This window comes from Suncus etruscus, chromosome 1 (assembly GCF_024139225.1).
Source record: "Suncus etruscus isolate mSunEtr1 chromosome 1, mSunEtr1.pri.cur, whole genome shotgun sequence".
In the NCBI taxonomy this organism is placed as follows: Eukaryota; Metazoa; Chordata; class Mammalia; order Eulipotyphla; family Soricidae; genus Suncus; species Suncus etruscus.
The window spans coordinates 206,038,614-206,059,486 of NC_064848.1; the positions used below are offsets into that span (position 1 = coordinate 206,038,614).

Sequence of the window (20,873 nt, forward strand, 5' to 3'; positions counted from 1 at the left end):
CTGCCTTTGTCCCTCCTGTGGCCTCATTCATCTATACAGAAGTCCGTAGGTGAATCAAGCCCTCCGAATGTCCCTGGCATCACCATAATAAATGATCTGACAGTCTGGGCTGACTGAGTGAATCAGCTGCTGTAGTAAGTGGGCTAAAGGCTGGGCCCTCAGAAAAAGGACGGGGCAGAAATAGCTTGGAAGGGGGCCAGAGCGGTGGCGCTAGAGGTAAGGCGTTTGCCTTGTGTGTGCTAGCCTAGGATGGACTGAAGTTCGATCCCCTGGTGCCCCAAGCCAGGAGCGATTTCTGAGCGCATAGACAGGAGTAACCCCTGAGCGTCATCGGGTGTTCCCCCCCCAAAAAAAAAAATAGCTTGGAAGGAAATGTAGGTGAGGAAATGGATGTCAATTCCTAGAAAACACAGTACTGGGTGTAGCATTGGTATGGGGTCATGGGTGCATTTTGGAGACTGCTATGCCCAGAGAACTCACTTGCCCCTCCCTGGTCTTCCTGAACAAATCGGGGGCGACTAGTGCAATCCAGGCCCCAGAGCTAGTTGGGTTATTCTTAGTTTGGGGAACACACCTGGCTGTTTGGATCTTACTCCTAACTGCTCAGGGATTTCTCCTGGCAGGTTGAGGGACCATATGGAGTGCCAGGGATTGAACCCAGTCTAGAGAGGATGCTCAAAGATGCTTAGGGCAGAAAGCATCCAGAAAGGAAAAGAAGGGGCCGGGCGGTGGCACTAAAGGTAAGGTGTCTGCCTTGCCAGCGCTAGCCTAGGACGGACCACGGTTCGATCCCCCGGTGTCCCATATGGTCCCCCAAGCCAGGAGCGACTTCTGAGCGCATAGCCAGGAGAGTAACCCCTGAGCGTCAAACGGGTGTGGCCCAAAAACCAAAAACCAAAAAAAAAAAAAAAAAAAGAAAGGAAAAGAAGGTAGTGCATTCCTACACAGCTCTGTCCTAGAGCCTCTCCTGAGAAGGGCCACCCAGCTGGTGGGTGGGGACTCCGTGGCTGTCCCTTGGTGTACTAGTGCCCACATCTGTTCCCAGGCCCTTTCCCAAAGACCGACCAACCCCTCAGTGGTGGACACATGGCGTGCTCATTCTGATGAGCCTTCAGGATGGAGGGGAACACTGTCTCTTCTGTAATTGTGTGCTGTGGTTCCTGTGACTTGGAGAAAAGACTCTCAAAAGAAGAATAAGGGTCTCTGAGTCCTCGCAGCTCTTTGAGTGAACATTAGAACATGTCCTAATACATGTGGTTATCTGTAGGCTGTGCAGATTATAAACTGAACAGACCCTTAGCCGGACAGATGTGAGGACTTGGTTCTAGGCACGTGTCCTAGCACCGCCTGCTGAGTGTGGCTCCTCCTTCCTGTCTTGGCTGGGTTGATTTCTTCAGAGGGAGAGAGAAAGCAGCTGACGGTGTGAACAGACCACCAGGTAGTGTCAGGGGAGTGACTCTCAGGTGCTGGCACTAGGACTGGAGAAAATCTACCAGGGGGCACAGGAAGGCCTGCTGGTACCAGTTGCAGGAACAAAGGAACGGGGCCGGGGCCAGAGAGATAGTGTGGAGGTAGGGCATTTGCCTTGCATGCAGAAGGACAGTGGTTTGAATCCCGGCATCCCATATGGTCCCCAGCCTGCCTGGAGCGACTTCTGAGCGTAGAGCAAGGAGTAACCTCAGAGTGTTACTGGGTGTGTTTCCCTGCAAAAAAGGAACGGGGCCCAAGTGGCAGATAGTGGATGGCCGGGCGTGCAGGTGCCAGTGCAGTGGGGTCGGTATAGGGGTGACAGAGAGCCATGGTGCTTGTCAGACCCTGACATTGAGAGGACAGTTCCCGCAGCTGGAGGCTGGAGCACATGGCCTGGGTGAGGAGGGACAGAGCTGCATTGGTATCTAGAGACCCTCCACAGCACCTCATGCTGGGCCCTAAGGCCTCAGGTCCTGAGCAGGCCCCAGTGGGGGGGGGGACCGGGGACTGCAGGTGGACGTGAGTGGATGACAGGGCTGGCTTCTGGCAGGGAGGTGCTTGCCAGGCTGCTTGGGGTGGGAGCATGGGTGAGCTCTGCAAGTGTGGCCAGGGCAGCCCCAAACCAGACCCCTAAAAATAAATGAATGAAAGAGCCTTAGTTAGAGTGGAGCTCAGCAGCAGGGCTTGTCCTGCGTGGGTAAGGCCCTTTCCCCAGCACCATATACTTGTGCGAGTGACGGCCCTGCTGCAATGCTGAGAGGTGTCGGGCTGAGCTGGACTGGACATGGAAGCAGGTCTCCTGTGGTGATGGAGGGAAAGGGCAGGCCAAAGATGCCCCATGGAAAAGGATCACTCGACTAATTCCACTTATCTTTGTGCCAACAGGGAGCAAGAACAAGAAACATAAAAAGAGGAACGTTTGATGGAAGAAAAGAAAAAGAAAAAGCAGGAAGAAAAGAAAAAGAAGGAAGGTGCTCAGAAAAAGGTTCGCAGTGACTGCCTCGCCGTCCTCACCGCTGCGGGTCTCGTTGGCACCTTGGGCCCCTTACCGCTCCTCTCCTGTGTTCCCTACTCCCTTTAAAAACCAATACGCTAAGAAAAACAAGAAAAAAGGCACCAAAATAAATAAATAAACACACAAAACAAAACCAATACGCTAAGTCTAGAATTAGCAACAGAAAGTTCTATAGACTAATGAGATAAATACAGGATGGTGGCCAGAACAGCTCTACACTAAAAATACTTGACCTGTGTCTTTTTTGTTTGTTTGGTTGTGGGTCACACTCGGAGGTACTCGGGTTACTCCTGGCTCTGCGCTCAGAAATCGCTCCTGGCAGGCTCAGGGGACTATGTGGGATGCTGGGATTCGAACTACCATTTGTCCTGCTATGGCCGCATGCAAGGCAAACGTCCTACTTACCGTTGTGCTATTTCTCTGGCCCCAACTTGAGCTGTTTGAAAACAAGTTTGATTGGGGGCAGAGCAGTAGGACAGCAGGTAAGTTGCCTGCCTTGCACATGGTCAACCTGGGTTCAATTCTTTTTTTTTTTTTTTTTTGGTTTTTGGGCCACACCCGTTTGACGCTCAGGGGTTACTCCTGGCTATGTGCTCAGAAATCGCCCCTGGCTTGGGGGGACCATATGGGACGCCGGGGGATCGAACCGCGGTCCTTCCTTGGCTAGCACTTGCAAGGCAGACACCTTACCTCCAGCGCCACCTACCCGGCCCCCTGGGTTCAATTCTTGACATCCATATGATCCTTAGCCCTGCAGACGTGATCCCTGAGTGTAAAGCCAGGAGTAGTGTAGAGCGTACAGGGTGTGCCCTCTCTCAATGGAATAAAAGAAGTTTGATTTTAGTTGGTGGTAAAGAATATTCATTTTGTTCTATTTAAAACCAGTTGTCCAGAATATTTGAACTGATTTTATTAAGAAAGCGAAGAATAGGGGCCGGGCGGTGGCGCTGGAGGTAAGGTGCCTGCCTTACCTGCGCTAGCCTAGGAGACAGACCGCGGTTCGATCCCCCGGCGTCCCATATGGTCCCCCAAGCCAGGAGCGACTTCTGAGCGCATAGCCAGGAGTAACCCCTGAGCGTTACCGGGTGTGGCCCAAAAACCAAAAAAAAAAAAAAAAAGAAAGCGAAGAATAGGGGCCGGAGCAATAGCATAGTGGTAGGGCGATTGTCTTGCACATGGCCAAGAACCCAGGTTCCGTCCACGGTACCTCATATGGTCCCCTAAGTCTGCCAGGAGCACTTTGAGCGCAGTGCCAGGAGTGACCATGAGTGCCACTGGATGTCGCCCAAAAACAAAAGGAAAAAAACAAGCTAGGAATAATTTTTTGTAACTTTGGCAAATGTTCTCTTACAAGTTCTAGTACACATTTGAAATTCTCCTATAAACTCCCAGTTCTGCTTGAGTCCAATGGTGCTTACTATACTGTCATTTTGGCTCCTTCCTCGTTTAGTATTTCTTATAGTTTAAGTTCCAGGGGTCCTCAAACTTTTTAAACAGGGGGCCAGTTCACTGTCCCTCAGACCATTGGAGCGTCTGACTATAATAAAACCAAAACTTATGAACGAATTCTTATGCACACTGCATATATCTTATTTTGCAATGAAGAAACAAAACAGATACAACAAATACAATATGTGGCCCTCGGGCCATAGTTTGAGGACCATTGGAACTGTAAACATACATTTTGATTGTACAATGTATATGTTTTTTTGTTTTTGTTTCTTTGGTCACACCCGGTGGCGCTCAGAGGTTACTCCTGGTTCTGAACTCAGAAATCACTCCTGGCAGACACGGGGGACTATATAGGATATCAGGATTCGAACCACCATTCGTCCTGGATTGACTGAGTGCAAGGCAAGCGCCTTACCGCTGTGCTATCTCTCTGGCCCCTATATATGTATTTTTTAAAATGTAGTTACTGTGAAATTCCAAGGTTATTGATTATTGGATTTCAGGCATACAATGTTTCGACACTGATCTTTTTTGGGGTGAGGGGTTACACCGGTAATGCTCAGGGGTTATTTCTGGCTATTTGCTCAGTTGCTCCTGGCTTGGGGGAACATATGGGACGCCTGGGGATCGAACCGAGGTTCGTCCTAGGCTAGCGCGCAAGGCAGCCACCTTACATCAGGGGTCTCAAACTCGTGGGCCGCAAACGGCCCTCCGTACATTTTGTGGCCCTGCCCTAGAGGAGTCTTTTTTTGTTTTGTTTTGCTTTGTTTTAGTTGTTTGGGTCACACACCCCCAATGTTCAAGGCTTTCTACTACTTTGCACTCAAGGATCACCCCGACTTTGCCTCCTGCGGCCCCCAGGTAAATGGAGTTTGAGACCCCTGCCTTAACACCCTGCGCCATTGCTCCGGCCCGTCAACACTGATCTTATTCACCAGTGTCTGCTTCCCTCCACCACATACCCTCACCCTCATTTGCCTCCTGCCCCCCAAGTTTGCCACTACAAAATCTACTTTTATCGCCCCTTTTCTGATTTTTGCACTGTGGTTTGCAAAACTGTTGCTAATCAGGTTTTGTACACGCTTTCCCATCTTCTGCATCTAAATCAAGAGATGGATTCAATACTTACGCATCTACCATATATTCTGCCTTTAGGGTGTAGAGAATGTCGACAATTATGCATTTTCTAGTATATATTTTAATAAATTAGCTGGACAAAAAAGTTTTTTAGCATTTCTGTATTAAATCTACTTATAAATGTTCATAGGTATATAATTTCTGTGCATTATTTTTCCTAAAGAGTTTCTGATTTTTTTTTTCTTTCAGGCTGCTGATCAAAAAACCAAAGGTAAGTTCATTTTGGGGTTTTATTTGGGGGTAGGGATACTTCTGGAAGTATTAAGTTTCTATAATTAAAATGTCTTTTTTTTTTTTTTTTTTTTTGGTTTTTGGTTTTTGGGTCACACCCGGCGATGCTCAGGGGTTGGTTACTCCTGGCTGTCTGCTCAGAAATAGCTCCTGGCAGGCACGGGGGACCATATGGGACACCGGGATTCAAACCAACCACCTTTGGTCCTGGATCGGCTGCTTGCAAGGCAAACGCCGCTGTGCTATCTCTCCGGCCCTTTTTTTGGTCTTTGGGTCACATCCGGCAGCGCTCAGGGGTTCCTCCTGGCTCTACACTCAGAAATCGCTCCTGGCAGGCTTGGGGAACCATATGGGATGCCCGGATTCGAACTACCATTCTTCTGCATGTGAGGCAAATGCCCTACCTCCATGCTGTCTCTCATGCCCCAATTAAAATGACTTTTAAAAACATTGATGGTTTAAACACAAAGACTCCAGCCCTGCCCTTGCAGCCTGGATTCTCCTTAGTATTCACTGTGAGGTGCTTCACTCGTCGCTGCTTTTACATCTGCATCTCATTGGCATTTGCTTCATAAAATGTCTGAAGAATTTTACGTGTGCTTTCCAAACAATGCCCTGTAGCTTCCCTTGGGCTTGATTTTCTTCAAACAAGTATAAAAATGTTCAAGTTGATCTCATTTGAAGAACAATCAAAAAGGGTTACTTAAGTTTTTTTTTTTTTTTCATTTTAAATTTCTCTTTGTGAGCTATAGTAAAAAAATTTCGTGGTGTATGTGTGTGTGTTCCTACCTTTTTGATGTGCAAAAAAAGTTCTTTTCTATGTTCTTGAAGTTCAGAATTTACTTAGGATTGTCTCATGTGGGCTCCTGGAGGAGATTTCACTAGAAGGAGCAGAACGGAGGCTACACCTACAGTCTTCTTTTGGGCTGTATATGGGGTTCCCCACAGTGTGTGCAGCTGTTTAGTTAGGCACAGGCAGGCCCACAGTGCTTGATCTTTAAAATGAGGACGGTGGTCTGTGTATAGTTTCATGCCATGTCCAAAAGCCATCTCGACTCATTGCAAGAGTAAGAAAACTGTTCTGTGCTCTGGGCCACTCAGCCAGCAATGATTCTTTGGTAATCTTGTTGCTTCGTGCTTTGGTTTGGGCCTCTCTGGCTGTGCTCAGGGCTCGTTCCTGGTGGGCTTGAGGGGAACCATCTATGGTGATAGGGTTAGAACCTGGTCAGTTGCATGCTAGGCAGGCACCTCCTTTACTGTATGTATTTTGGCTCCAGACTCCCATTAGTATTTTTTTTTTTTTTTTTTTGGTTTTTGGGTCACACCTGGCAGTGCTCAGGGGTTATTCCTGGCTCCAGGCTCAGAAATTGCTCCTGGCAGGCACAGGGGACCATATGGGGCGCCAGGATTCGAACCGATGACCTCCTGCATGAAAGGCAAACGCCTTACCTCCATGCTATCTCTCCGGCCCCTCCCATTAGTATTTTTAAGTTTGTCTCCTGGCTACTCACAGTGAGAGACTTTGTGGGTGCCCTTCTCGGGCAGTGCTCCTGCTAATCTCCTGACTTCTGTCAACTTTTCTCTGGCTGAGCAGGCAGGAGCTTGTCACAGTGGAGAAACCAAGGCTGGTAGAGGCAGTGGAGTGTCTTGATCTTGCTACGCGGGGATTTGAGTGAACACAGGCTCTGAGGAAGCAGCAGGCAGCAGGGTATCTAGGTCAGTCTGGATGTGGGGTTTGTCAGAAGAACGGAGCATGAACAGAAATGCACTTCACAGGGACTGTGCGGGTCCCATCCTACTTTAACGCAGGGTCCCAGGCCTTAGCATGCCTGTGTTAGTTTATAATTTTTTTTTTGGGCCACACCCGGTAACGCTCAGGGGTTACTCCTGGCTATGCGCTCAGAAGTTGCTCCTGGCTTGGGGGACCATATGGGACACCGGGGGATCGAACCGCGGTCCGTCCAAGGCTACCGCAGGCAAGGCAAGTGCACCTTACCTTTAGCGCCACCGCCCGGCCCCTAGTTTATAATTTTGAATAAGTAGCAATGGCTTCTTACAGTTGTCATCTAAAAGTACAGAATTATTTTTCTGGATTCGCCATCTCCTTAAAAAAACAAAAAACATTGAATTTTTGTCACCTAATTTGGTATCAGCTCCATTCTGTTGTCATTGTCACTGTCATTGTTCCCTTCAAATGGTGCAAATTGCTTGTGATTCATAATGACACTGACTCACATTGTCCTGCCACATCACGCAGTTATTCTTTCCTATTACTATTCTGATGAGTGTTTTCATTGCTGACTCCAAACTGCCAGGTTTGTATCTTTCTCCTTTTATCTTTTCTAAAGCCGGGCTCTTTTGGGTGCAGTTTGTCAGCAACTCTACTATAACCGTCTTAGAACAGTTCATCATTGTGCTTAATAAAGTCCCCCATCAGCCAGAAGCCCCCAAACTAGGCCTACTGTCCCCTTTTTAGAAAAAGAAATCACTCTGTCCCCCTGGAAACCCACTTTTGAATGAACAGGAAGTTCCCAGTGTACCAGAGCCACTACCACACCCCTCACTCCAGCTCCCCCTGGAGGCCTGTGTCTCCAACTTGGGAAACACATTATGTAGGGGTTTTGTTTTTTGTATTTGGGGTTTTTTTGTTTTGTTTTTTTGGGGGCCACACCCAGTGATGCTCAGGGGTTACTCCTGGCTATGCACCCAGAAATCGCTCCTGACTCCGGGGACCATATGGGACGTTTAGGGGATTGAACCACGGTCCGTCCTAAGTTAGCCATGGAAAAGGCGAACGCCCTACCGCTGCGCCACCGTTCCGGCCTCGACTTAACAGTTTTTTAAATTTTTATTAAGACACTGTGATTTGGGGCCAGAGAAATACCATGAAGGTAAGGCATTTGCCTTGTGTACAGAAGGTCAGTGGTTCGAATCCTGGCATCCCATATGTTCCTCCGAGTCTGCCAGGAACGATTTCTGAGCGTAGAGCCAGGAGTGGCCCCTGAGCGGTGCCAGGTGTGACTGCAAAACCAAAAGAAAAGACATTGTGATTTATAAAGTTCATAATTGAGTTATTTCACACAATGATTCAACAGTCCCTCCACCAGTGTCCCCACATTCCCTTCTACCCTCCCTCCAGTTTGCCTCCTTCGCTGGCATATACAAATTTATTTCATGTCACTTGCTCCAACAAAAATGTAAAGAAATGGCAAATTTTTCTCAGAAAATAAACCAACAAAAGTCAATTTGTGAAAATTGATTGATCTATGCAGATAAATTAAAGTAATTTTAATTTTAATATAGTATCACAAATATTCTCATTTGTAAAGTATAAAGGCTCCACATGGCGTGATCCCATCTTGGGGAAAAAACAGGTCTGGAGCAGGGGATTGCCGCAGGAAATAATCCAAAAGCAGCCTGAGAGAGTGAATCACCCGCAGTTGAGTAGTTTTGAGGATGGGGAGGGAGGGAGGAAAAGAAGGAAGGAAGGAAAGAAAAAGAGAAAGGAAGAGGGAGGGAGCTAAGCTATAAGCAAATAGATACCAAGAAACCAGGAATGATCTTTGTCTTGGGTGAATTATGAACCTACAATTAGTAGGTTCAAAATACAATAAGTATTTTCATTTTCGGGGCCGGAGAGATAGCATGGAGGTAAGGTAGTTTGCCTTGTACACAGAAGGACGGTGGTTCGAATCCCGGCATCCCATTTGGTTTCCCAGGCCTGCCAGGGGTGATTTTTGAGCACAGAGCCAGGATTAACCCTTGAGCGCTATCGGGTGTGACCAAAAACCAAAGAAATAAAGTATTTTCATTTTCATGACTAAATTTTCAACTAGCATCTAAAGTATATTGCCCACCTGGGTTAGATCCCAGGCTTCCTATATTGTCCTCTGTGCCTGCCAGGAGCAATTTCTGAGCACAGAGTCAGGAGTAGCACCAGGTGTGACTCAAAAAAAAAAAAGGGAAGAATATTGGTTTTATAACATAAAATGTTATAGATACAATGTAAGTGTTTGCATTAATCAAGAAGGCCTTCAAGTCAGTTTGCAGAATCCCTGGGCTCAGTCAGTGTTGGCATAACAAACAGGGGCTCCCCCTTCTGGCAGGTTCTAGCAGAGACACCCCTACTTCTTTTTCTTCGTTTACTGAAGACATTCATTCACATTCACTCGCTCCTACAGAAGGTCACATACACTCCTGGGAGACATTTGAGACCCTGTTTGATATAACCTGCAGCTGCTCTCGGAGACTTAGGGTTTGTTGTTTTGTTTCCAAAGCTTCAGTGCTGGGTGGTTCTTAGTGAAGGCCCAATGGAGTGAGAGTGAGGAGCTGCCGGCCCAGGCAGGCCTCCCCTGTGTGTCTGCCCAGTGTGTTTGCCTCTAAGACATTGCTGGGAACCCCCTTTGGAAAGCAGCTAGGAAAGCCGGTCTGTGTTCATGCTGTGTCCACCAGCCAGTGTGGGCTGTTATCGGAGCCGCCTGTTTAATCTTCGCGGTCAGCCTGCTGTTCATGACAGCGAACGTAGAAATCCTTGCGTGTCTAACAGACGCATTATTTTCTTAGGAGAACCCCAGATCAAAAGCAAAGTGACCTTTCCATTCTGAGAGCGCGCTTGAGAGTGATTTAGAGTAATTGAATTCCTCTCAGAGAGGTAACTGTAAGACATGAAGACAGGCAATAGCTCTAAACAGCATTTCTCATTAATAAAAGAAGCAGCTCGTGTAGTTCGCAGTTAATGACTTTCGCTCATTTACTTGGGCTCCTCAGTTGCCGCAGCACCCAGTCAGCAAGGCACTGCCATCTGGGCCGACAGGAGCCCCCAGGTGGTGCCCCGGACCTGGCTTCGCTGTGGTGCTTGTCCTGAAGGGGTGTCTCACTGCAAACTTTTTGCCGTCGAGTTGCACTGAGAAATTGTAATGATGGGGAGGGGATTGAAATAAAGAAAATTTGGTGTTTGGGAAATGGAGTTTGTTTGGGGACCATTTCCTGCAGTACTAAACGCTTCCTCCTGGCTCTACATTCAGGATTCACTCCTGGTAGTGCTCAGGGGGCCCTATGGGATGCCAGAGTTTGAACCCAGTTCAGCCACATAGAAGGCAAATATGTTTTACGAGTTGTACTAACTCTCAGACCCCAATATGGGTAAACGTAAATTTTTAAAAAATACTATTGGGCCTGGAGAGATAGCACAGCGGCGTTTGCCTTGCAAGCAGCCAATCCAGGACCTAAGGTGGTTGGTTCGAATCCCGGTGTCCCATAGGGTCCCCCGTGCCTGCCAGGAGCTATTTCTGAGCAGACAGCCAGGAGTAACCTCTGAGCACTGCCGGGTGTGGCCCAAAAACCAAAAAAAAAAAAAAAAACCAAAAAAACTATTGTTTTGTTTTCAGATACAAAGTTGCTCATGATTAAGTTTCAGTCACACAGTGACAACACCCTTCACCAGTGCATATTGCCTGTTGCCTCTGAAGCAGACATTCTCTCTCTCTCTCTTTCTCTCTCTCTCTCCTCTCTCTCTCTCTTTCTCCTCTCTCTCTCTCTCTCTCTCTCTCTCTCTCTCTCTCTCTCTCTCTCTCTCTCTCTCTCTCTCTCTCTCCCTCCCTCTCCCTCCCTCCCTTTCTCCCTCTCTCTCTCCACCCCCTCTCCCACCCTTTTAGATACTGATTTGCAATATTATTGCTGAAGGTGTATCGTTGTCGCAGTGGTCCCTTCTCTGCCCTAACTGCAGTCCCTGCTCTTTGTGGCAAGCTTCCTACCATGAATTCTGTTATCTCTGGATATTATTACCATACTGTTTCTTGTTTTTTGTTTGTTAGCTTGTTGTTTAGGTTTTGGGCCACACCCTGTGGTGCTCAGGAGTTCCTCCTGGCTCTGCACTCAGGAATTACTCCTGGTGCTGCTTGGGGAGCCACATAGGATGCTGGAAGTTGAACCTGTTTAGCTGCATGCAAGGCGGATGCCCTCCCCACTGTGCTCTCACTTTCATTCTCAAATATTTTTGTCATTGTGATGCCTGTGTCTAAGAGACCCTATGCTTTTCTTTTCCTTCCTTCCTTCCTTCCTTCCTTCCTTCCTTCCTTCCTTCCTTCCTTCCTTCCTTCCTTCCTTCCTTCCTTCCTTCCTTCCTTCCTTCCTTCCTTCCTTCCTTCCTTTTTTTTTTGTCTTTATACTTTCCATAGAAAAACTTCTGTTTTATTAGCTGTCCTCACAAATTCTGTAAGAGTATAAAACTCAGGGGCCGGAGAAATAGCACAGTGGCGTTTGCCTTGCAAGCAGCCGACCCAGGACCTAAGGTGGTTGGTTCGAATCCCAGCATCCCATATGGTCCCCCGTGCCTGCCAGGAGCTATTTCTGAGCAGATAGCCAGGAGTAACTCCTGAGCATAGCCAGGTGTGGCCCAAAAACAAAAACAAACAAAAAAAAGAGTATAAAACTCATCACTGAATTGATAATGTTTTTGCTGCCAGGAGGTGAGTGAGGAAACTGGACCACATTTATTTGTATATCAGTTATACCATGCATCATGATTTCAGAAATGAGGTCAATTAAAATATGTGGGTTCAAATGCCTACATATTTCATAGACATAATTAAAAATGTTCGCTTAAAATATGACACATGCCTACTTGACATCATAAACTGGGTCAGCGTCAGTGGTCCATGAGTTTCTCCTAAGGACTGTTCATGTCCTTCTGGAAAGCTCTGCCTGTCCTTGTTGAAGAAAGTCGGAATTCTCTGCTTGTCACCTCTCCTCTTACCAGCAGGTGTCGCCCTCACCTAATGGGGAGAGGAAGTGCCTGTGGGTCAGAGAGGAAGGTGTGAGGCCCCAAAGCCAGCGACTTGCTGGGAGTTTCTTTTAGGCCTCCTGTCCACGTTCCCTCTGCCTGCCTGCCTGCCTGCCTGCGTGCTTCATGAATATCAGCATCTGGATGGAGAGATGGCTTTAGGGCCTTAGGTCAGGCGTAGCCATGGCAAGCACCATATTCCATCCCTGGGGTGCCAGAGATCAAACCCGGGTTGGCCACATGCAAGTGCCCCCCCCCCCCCCACACACACACACTGTACTACTGCTTTGGTCCCAAATCAGAATTTGGGCCACACCCTGAGTTGTTTGATTGGTTTCTTCTCTTTTGATTTTTGGGCTGCACTTGGCTGTACTCAGGGTTTATTCCTGGTTCTGTACTCGGGGATCACTCCTGGTTTTGTGCTCCTGGCAGGCCTCAGGGTACCACGTGCAATGCAAACACCTCCATCCACACTGTCGCCGCTCCAGTGGCATCAGTGCTTTTAAAAAGAACAGTTATGTAGGTAAACTGAGGACATAGCACCTCTCTCTATCCACAAAATCTTTGGTTTCATGTGAACGTAGCAAATGCCCTCTAACATTCCTGTGTGTGGGCTTAGGGGCTTCTCTCACCGGAGAAAGAGGTGACTCCCCCAAACTTCTGGGGACTTTCACAGTGAACCTTTCGCCAACAAGTAACTAGCCTGACTCTAGTTTGAGAAAGCAGCAGTGTGAGTGCTCTCTCTCTCTCTCTCTCTCTCTCTCTCTCTCTCTCTCTCTCCCCTCTCCTTCCTCTCTCCCCTCCCTCTTTCTCTTTCTCCCTCACTCCCTCTCCTTCCCCCACTCCTCTCCCCTCTCCCTTCTCAAGTATGAACCACAGAGGCATAGAGCCAGGAGTGTAAGCCCTGAGCACCTAATGTAGCCCAAAATAAAAAAGCAAAAAATCAAACCAGAAGCACACACAGCTTCCCCGACGTGTGGATGAAAAGCAGCTGTGAGTGTGTGACTTAGACACGCTGTCCAGCGGCTGCCGGGCAGCTCGGTCAGCTCAGGTGGATTGACCCCACCATGCAGCCTCCCTGTCTGGCTTGAGAAGTCCAGGTGGCAGGTGAACATCTGTCCTTTGCTGGTTGCACTGCCAGTGTCCCCATGATGGAAGAGTAGGGGGCGGCCAGCAGTCGCAGCTGGGTGACTGACGACAGGCCTTTCTGCTCCCTTTCCTCCTCTTCCCCATAGCCTCCTGCCTTGTCATCTGCCTCTGCTGCTTTGGAATTTTGGGTTTTATTGTTGTCTTGTTTTGTTTTGGAGCTACATCCAGCAGTATTCAGGGATTCCTCCTGTCTCTGTGCTCAGGGGACACTCTGGTGGTCTCGGTGGACCCTAGGGATTGCTGGGGATCAAAGCCAGGTTGACCACATGCCAGGCAAGTGCTCTGGCCCCCATGCTTTTGAATTTGTAGTAATTAGAGTCACAATACTAGTTTCCTACGAAGTAATGCACAGAGCCAGGAATAACCCCTGAAACCTGCCGATCTAGTTCACCCTGGCCCGCCCCACAAGTGTGATGCAGTAAGTTTAGAGCCTGCTGAGTCCCGAGATTAAAAATAAACCTGGTTTTGCATGTTCTGCTCCTATTACTGTTACTGTTACCCAGCTCTCAGATCTACTTGCAAAGCAAGGAGGGGCCTCTCCGTGCTGTTGTCACTCACATCAGCGACATGTTTGGTTTGGGGGCCACATCTGGTGGTACTCAGGGATCATTCCTGGCAGTGCTTAGGAGGCCCTCTGGTGTCCTGGAGATTGAATCTCGATTGGCCCTGTGCAAAGCAATCACCTTAGCCACTACTGTCTTATGTCCCCTGTTATTTTACTTTAGAGAAAAAAGGTCTATATCAGGAAAAGTAGAAATATTTCTTTGTACCCCCAAAAGGATCTAAACCAACTTGTAGAGCTTTTCTGTTGTACTGGGTTGGGGTTGGGAGGCCCAGTTTTGACCCTGGCACCACGATTCCCTGTACATCACTAGGTCTACCCAGGAGGCCTTCAACATCATCATGGTGGCTCAGGTGTTCCTGGTGCCTCAAGGCCTGAGCATTATCCACCAGCCAGGTTGAGGGGGGCGGGCCACTTTCCCCACAGAAAGAGAAAGGGAGGGAGGGATAGAAGGGGCCAGAGCAATAGCACACAGTGGGTAGAGCATTGCCTTGCACGCAGTTGGGTTTGATCCCTGGCATCCCATATTCTTCCCTGAGCCTGCCTGGAGTGTTCTGAGTGTAAAATCAAGAGTAATCCCTAAGAAAGAAAGAAAGAGAGAGAGAGAGGGAGAGAGAGAGAGAGAGAGAGAGAGAGAGAGAGAGAGAGAGAGGAAGGGAGAGAGGAAGGGAGAGAGGAGAGAGAGAAGAAAGAAAGGAAAGAGAGAGAAAGAAAAGAAAGAGAGAAGGGAGGAAGGAAGGAGAGAAGGGAGTGTCGGAGGAAGGGGACCTGAGAGATAGCATTTGCCTTGCATGCAGAAGGACGGTGGAGTGATTTCTGAGCGTAGAGCCATGAGTAGCCCCTGAGTGCTGCTGGGTGTGACCCAAAAACCAAAAAAAAAAAAAAAAAAAAAAAGAATAGGCCTGGAGATGTTAGAAGGGTTAAGGTCATTCCCCTTCCCTTACATGCCATCCACCTAGGTTCAAGCCATAGCAAAGCACATAGTCCCTGAGCACCACTGGGTGTGGCCCTGGAGACAAACCCAAAAGTTGTTACCAAAAAGATTTCCTCTCCCTGAAGCCCTGGCAATAGGAGGAGAGGAAGAGTGCCGGAGAGTCCGAGATCATAGGAGCCCTGCGGAGTGTGTCCAGGAGAGGAGGAGGAACCTCAGGAGCTCTGTTTCCAGATGGGGAAACCGAGTCCCTGGTTATTAATTCCTTATCCAGGATCCAGCTGGCCAAGTAGAAGCGGTTCTGGAACTCAGGGCTGTAGCTCCGCAGTCTGCTCTGTCTCTTTCGCTCTTACTCAGCCTTAAAACCTGAGATGCTTAGGATACGTAGTGGGGAGCAGTTGTCCAGTCTGATGAAAGCTGTGTTCTGTTCAGCTCATGATGAGATAATGGGCGGCCATAGGCTCGCTCTCCGGCCTCCCTGCTCCCTCTGCCTGTAGCGTCACTGTTCACCTCCTCACAGGACTCTCACTTTCTCGCTCTCTCAAGTTTTATGGGCCACACCCAGTGGCTCTCCAGTTACTCCTGGCAGGCTCGGGGCCATATGGGATGCTGGAGATTGAACCCGGGTCAGCTGCGTGCAGGGCAAATGCCTTACCTGCTGTGCTATCAGTCTGGCCCCTGTCTTCCTCTTTCAGCTGCTATGAGCCCTTGGTCTGTGCAGCGCCTCTACTAGCTTGGGGCTGCTTGCGTCCTTGCCCAGGATCTGCGGGGAGGGAAGGTATGCGCCCTGCTCTTGGTCTGCTAGGGTCTGTTCCATTTTCAGGGACCTTGGCCAGCTTGTCTGGAGACGGGCTCGGGGGTTCTCGGAGTGTGGCCCAGGGGCTGCAACATTAGCCCTACCTGGGGACTGGTCCCAGAGGCAGAGCTCCTCTCATGCTCTGTGCCAGGCCCAGGAAGGGTATTGCTCCATGTCCTGTGCAGGCTATTGGCAGAGGGTGCAGATTGCTGTCCGACCAGCGTCGTGGCTTCCCTTTGCCCTTGAGGACTCCGGGCCCTGAGAAGTGTCTGCTGGCTAGGAAAGGGGCTGTCCCCAGAGTGCTGTGCTGGCATTGCTGTGCCAGTCTCCCTGCCTCTGCCAGCTCTGTTTCTCCTTTGGGCGTTACAGAGGCGTCACTAAAGTTTTGGGTTCTTGTCGTCCTATTCCCCACAGTGCCAGAACCTACTAAGACCTGTTCGAGCCAGCCCCCACCTGCTGGTCCCGGTCCCAGCCCTGCCACCAGCACTCTCTCCGGCAGCAGCAATGGCAAGCGCGCAGCAACCAGCGGCCAGCAACCCGCTGCCTCCCGCTACCTGCCTCGAGAGGTGCCTCCGCGCTTCCGCCAGCAAGAACAGAAGCAGCTACTGAAGCGAGGTCAGCCACTGCCGACAGGGGCCCTGACCGGCGGGAGCCCAGCCCAAGGTGCTGGGCCCACTGGGACCAGTCCCCCTCCTCTCCCTGGAGCCGGAACGCAGCCGCAACCCAGTAAGCTCCAGCCAGGTAAATGCACACACCGAGACCCCCTGGGCGCTCAGGCCCCAACTGTGCTTCTCTGGCATGGGAACAGGCACCTCCTGGGCCAGTGCTCGCCGGAGCCGGGAAGCTGCCTACCAAGTTACTTAGGTTCGCCCGTGGCGGTGCTCTTCGCTGCTGGACTCTGTCGCCCTCTTCTTCCTTATTTCCCGTCAGGTGCCACATTGGCTAATTCAGCAGAGTGTGTTTTTCATGTCAGACTGTCTGTGCAGAATTCTGCCGGGATGACACTTCCCTTTTCCCAGGCCTTCTGGGTCTCGGCAGGGAAGGAGCGGCAGTGCGCGCTGAGCTGGTGTTTCAGACTTCAGCCCTGGGGACTTGCCGTCTCAGCCCTATGCTGGCCATGCCCCCAGCACCTGCCCCTCGGTGCCACCCCTCCTGGCCCGGGCTCTGCCTTCCTCTCTCAGCTTCCAGAGCTACTCTCAGCTGTCCCGCTTCCCCAGTAATGGTGTCTTACTTCCCCTGGCACCCCTGCTCTGTCTTTTTGGCCTTTAGGATTTATCCCTAGAATATTTCCTTTACTGTGGCCAGAGGGCAATAGTTAGACGAGTGCAGAGAACATGTGTTCAGTGGTCCCGGTTTCTCACCAAATCTTCATTTCAGAGCTACCCATTGGTGTTCAGAGTAGCCTGGAAACTGTTTTGGCTGATGGTGCTGAAATCCATAGGTTTGTAATTACAGAAGCAGGGAGGATTCTTGTATTGGATTCAAGTTTGAAAGAATGGCACCAGGTCATTTTATGTTTTTCTTTCACGAGCTGCTTTTCAATATGGGAATAATTCCAGCATGACCTGAAAGTATTTATAGTAGTTTTCTCAGACAGTGACTTGGTGGCATCTTCAGAACAAATGACTGCAGGCACATGTCTTTGTCTCTGCAAATAGACTTAACTCTCATCTGCCTAGTTTTTGGTTGAGTGGATGGTCAGTCACTCACAAAAAAACAAAGGGAAGGGGGCGGAGCAGTGGTGCAAGCAGTAGGGCATCTGCCTTGCTCTCTCTAATGTAGTATGGACTGCGGTTCAATGTCCCATATGATCCCCAAGCCAGGGGTGATTTTTGAGCGCATAGCCAGGAGTAACCCCTGAGCATCACTGGTGTGGCCCCAAAACCAAAACAAACAAATAAATAAAAGAAAATCAAAGGAGAAGTGACCACACGTATGCACTGACCAACCGCCACATCCCAGCCACTGAGCTTGAAGCAGTTTCTAATCAAACTTCCTTCACTAAAGCATTGTCTTTAGGAAAACCTTAAAATGTGGACCAAGATAGTTTGGTGCATTAAAGATGCTTATTTTAGAGCTAGAGTGAGAACACAGTAGGGAAGGCATTTGCCTTGCATGTGACCAACCTGATTCAATCCCCAGCAACCCATATGGTCCCCCGAGCACCAACTGGAGTGCAGAACTGCAACTGTAGGAACCCCTGAGCATTGTCAAGTGTGGCAAAAAGTAAAAAGAGTCAAAGGCAGAGCAATAGACAGGCACTCAGCGGCAGGCAGGACTCAGCCTCCAAGGGAGCTGGTTCCTCCATCTTGGCAGCTTCCAGGAGACAAGCCCAGCAGTCACCGTCACCGGAAGGCAGAGGCTGGATTCAGCCTGTTGGCTTCCAGGTTCTCTTTCAGACAACAACCATCTGTCCACTGTCAAACGATGTGGCCTTAGCTCTCCAAATACCATAGTCAGGGATAAGGGGCTTTGTAAGGCCCTGTCTTGGTTTGCTTGATTCGGAGGGGATTTCATGTAGTCAGTTGGCAAAAAAAAAAAAAAAAAAAAAAGTTTTTAGCTGGTAAGAGAAGTGTTAGTATTTAAATATAGCATTGCCCAGGAGAGCGCCCAAAAAATGCCAGCTTATCAAGTTACTTGGTTCAGACTCTGCTTTTGCCAAGATTGCAGCTTAGCTCCTGCTTGAAACCTTTGAGAGCTTTTTTTTTTTAGCTTTTTTATATATACATACTCCTTTTTATTCTAAAAGCAGAACAGTATATTGTTTGGTGACTGCTTGTACTTGTATAAACAGAGCCTCAATTACTCCCATCCATCCATTTGTTTGAGTTTGCTGCTCAGGGCCCTGGCTGATCTTCCAAGACAGGAAAGTTGCGCCAGAGTGGGGCTTGCCAGTTCGCACATGGCACTATTAGCCACTGTGGGTCTGTCCGCCTGTGTCTGTGTTTGGGGAAAGACCAGGCAGAGGCCTGGTGCCTTAGAGCCATGGATCATTTGTATACGGGCCCAGAGGCAGAGCACCACTGTTCTCTTGACCAACTTTCAGAAGCGAAGAAGCAGGTTGGGCCCAAAGTGAGAATGTTGGTGCCACTGAGAGGACTTTGAAGAGGAGGGAAGATAGATAGGTGGAGGGGCCATTCCAGTTTGCTTATCAAAGCTTTCAGATCCTGCCTCCATTCTCCCACACCACATGGCAGGTGAAAGGAGTGAATCAGGTCTCTCCCACGTGGAAGGGCCAGTTCTGCCCACACCTGCCCTCCCTGGACTGTCTCCAGGCACCCAAACCATCAACACCCGACAGTGGGCTGGTTTGCTGGCAAGGTAGCATCTCCTGGGGGGAGCGGGCACCACTCTACCCATCTGACCACCTGGCCAGACCAGAAGCTCGAGAGACCTGCAGCAAATTGCTGGTGGGCTTTCCCCCACACACCACACCACCACCGTTGCAGTATTCAGGGCTGATGGATGTCCAGAGGGCAAGAGGCAGGCAGCCCGGCGCCCAGCTGTTGGCCATTCTCAGGACTCTGAATAGGATGGCCCGGGATCTCTGCATGCTGCTGGGACGGGCCTGGGCACTGGGCCGGCTGAAGGCAGCATTCTCGGTCCTACGTGTACTTCCGTTTCCTGCCTGGCCTGCACCCCTGTACTCTGATTTTAGAGATGACAGGTGAGGCATTTATTAGGAATCCACCCTGCACTGGAATTTTGACTTCAGGGTAATTGCCGTCTAGGGAACTGCATCTGAGGTTTTCCAGCACAGAGAACCAACAGTTGTCACATCGGTCCTGCCCCTGAAAAGCCAGGTGACAAGAGATTTGTTTTCAGGAAGCTCATAAACTGTTCTTTTCCACTTGGAAGCCTCGGGGACAATGCCTTCAGACTTCAGCCTTGTCCTTAGGTTTTGTTGGTTCCGTTCAAAGGGTGCCTGTTAAGGAGGAGCTGTGGGTTTATTCTTCAGGCTGGAGCTGGGGCCGAATTTAGCATTTTGCACACTTGCAAGTAAATCTCGCCTGCACTTCCCTGTCTGATTCACACAGTGTCTAATTTAAATTGTGCTTACTGCAGCTTTTGGGAGCTCTTTGTTAAATACTTTCTTGAAAAAGGTCTATTATAATACAGTACTATTTTGGAATTTAAAAGAATGCTCTTCTCTTTAAATCATGCTATTACATAATCCTTTTAAATTTAACCACTTAGAGAATTGTTGCTTTGATTATTTTTTTTAAGAGAGACACCTATTTTTAGAATGAGTAAACATTTTTTTTTTTTTTTTTTTTTTTTGGTTTTTGGTTTTTGGGCCACACCCAGCATTGCTCAGGGGTTACTCCTGGCTGTCTGCTCAGAAATAGCTCCTGGCAGGCACGGGGGACCATATGGGACACCGGGATTCGAACCAACCACCTTAAGTCCTGGATCGGCTGCTTGCAAGGCAAACACCGCTGTGCTATCTCTCTGGGCCCATGAGTAAACATTTTAAGGCTAGGCTGGGGGGGTGTAATGTACACAAACCATATTTCTTTTCTTTTGGGTTCTGGGTTTAGCTGGGGTTCTGAGTTCTGGATTGTTGGCTTTTTGTTTTTTGTTTTTTAGCCACCGTGATTTCCTAAACAGTTACGGTAGAGTTTCATGCGCACACTGTTCTAGAACCAGCATTCCAACAGAGCCCCCACTTCCCTCCTCGTCTCAGGGTCCCATTCTGTCCCCTGCCCAATCCCTTCTGTGCTGTAGGCCAGTTAGGTCTGTTGCTTCAGGAGCATTCTGGGCCTGCTCCTTTGATGGTGCCTTCCTCGGCATGACTCCCTTCAACTCTACCACATAGTCCCTGAGGGCATGATTCTGCCTGTTCCTGGAGCCTCGTAGTCATCGCCATGTATGTAGATGAATTTTTCTGTCCACTCACCTGCTCTGGACAGGCTCCAGTGCTCAGTGCGACAGTGATCATAGAAGCACAAGCGTCTTTTCTGTGTAGAGTTTTTGGTGCCAGGGGGTTCGTCGCTGCTCAGAATTGGGATTGCTGGGCCCTACGGAGCTCAGGTCTCAGTATGTCCACATTGTTTTGCAAGGGCAGCTCTGCAGTGGTGAGCGAGGGGTCCTTCTCCCCACATCCCATCCAGTAGGTGGTCTTGCTCTTTGAGGTGTGCCGGTCTCCCCGGTGTGAGGGGAAGAGCAAGAATACTCTGTACTTGGTTTCACGCGCCTCCTGCCATCTTCTTCTCCTTTGAGGAAGTGTCTGGTTCTTCCTCGTCTTTGGGCAGACTCATGGTTTCCCTTGTGAAGTTAGACCTGTAACTTCTTTTTTAACTTTACCCTTATCAATTTGTTGGATTTGAGCTCACAATAAATTTTTGT

The 20,873-nt window shown here is 49.2% G+C and overlaps 1 protein-coding gene across 1 annotated transcript in view; it reads left to right on the forward strand.

Moving 5' to 3' along the window:
- The first annotated feature begins 2,338 nt into the window (after positions 1-2,338).
- Positions 2,339-20,873, forward strand: part of TNRC6C (trinucleotide repeat containing adaptor 6C) — a 52,802-nt gene continuing 34,267 nt past the window's right edge. The window contains exons 1-3 of the mRNA XM_049777122.1: positions 2,339-2,455; positions 5,264-5,285; positions 15,939-16,265. Coding sequence (XP_049633079.1) covers positions 2,393-2,455; positions 5,264-5,285; positions 15,939-16,265 — 412 coding nt within the window. The 5' untranslated portion in view covers positions 2,339-2,392. The remainder of the gene's footprint in view (positions 2,456-5,263; positions 5,286-15,938; positions 16,266-20,873) is intronic.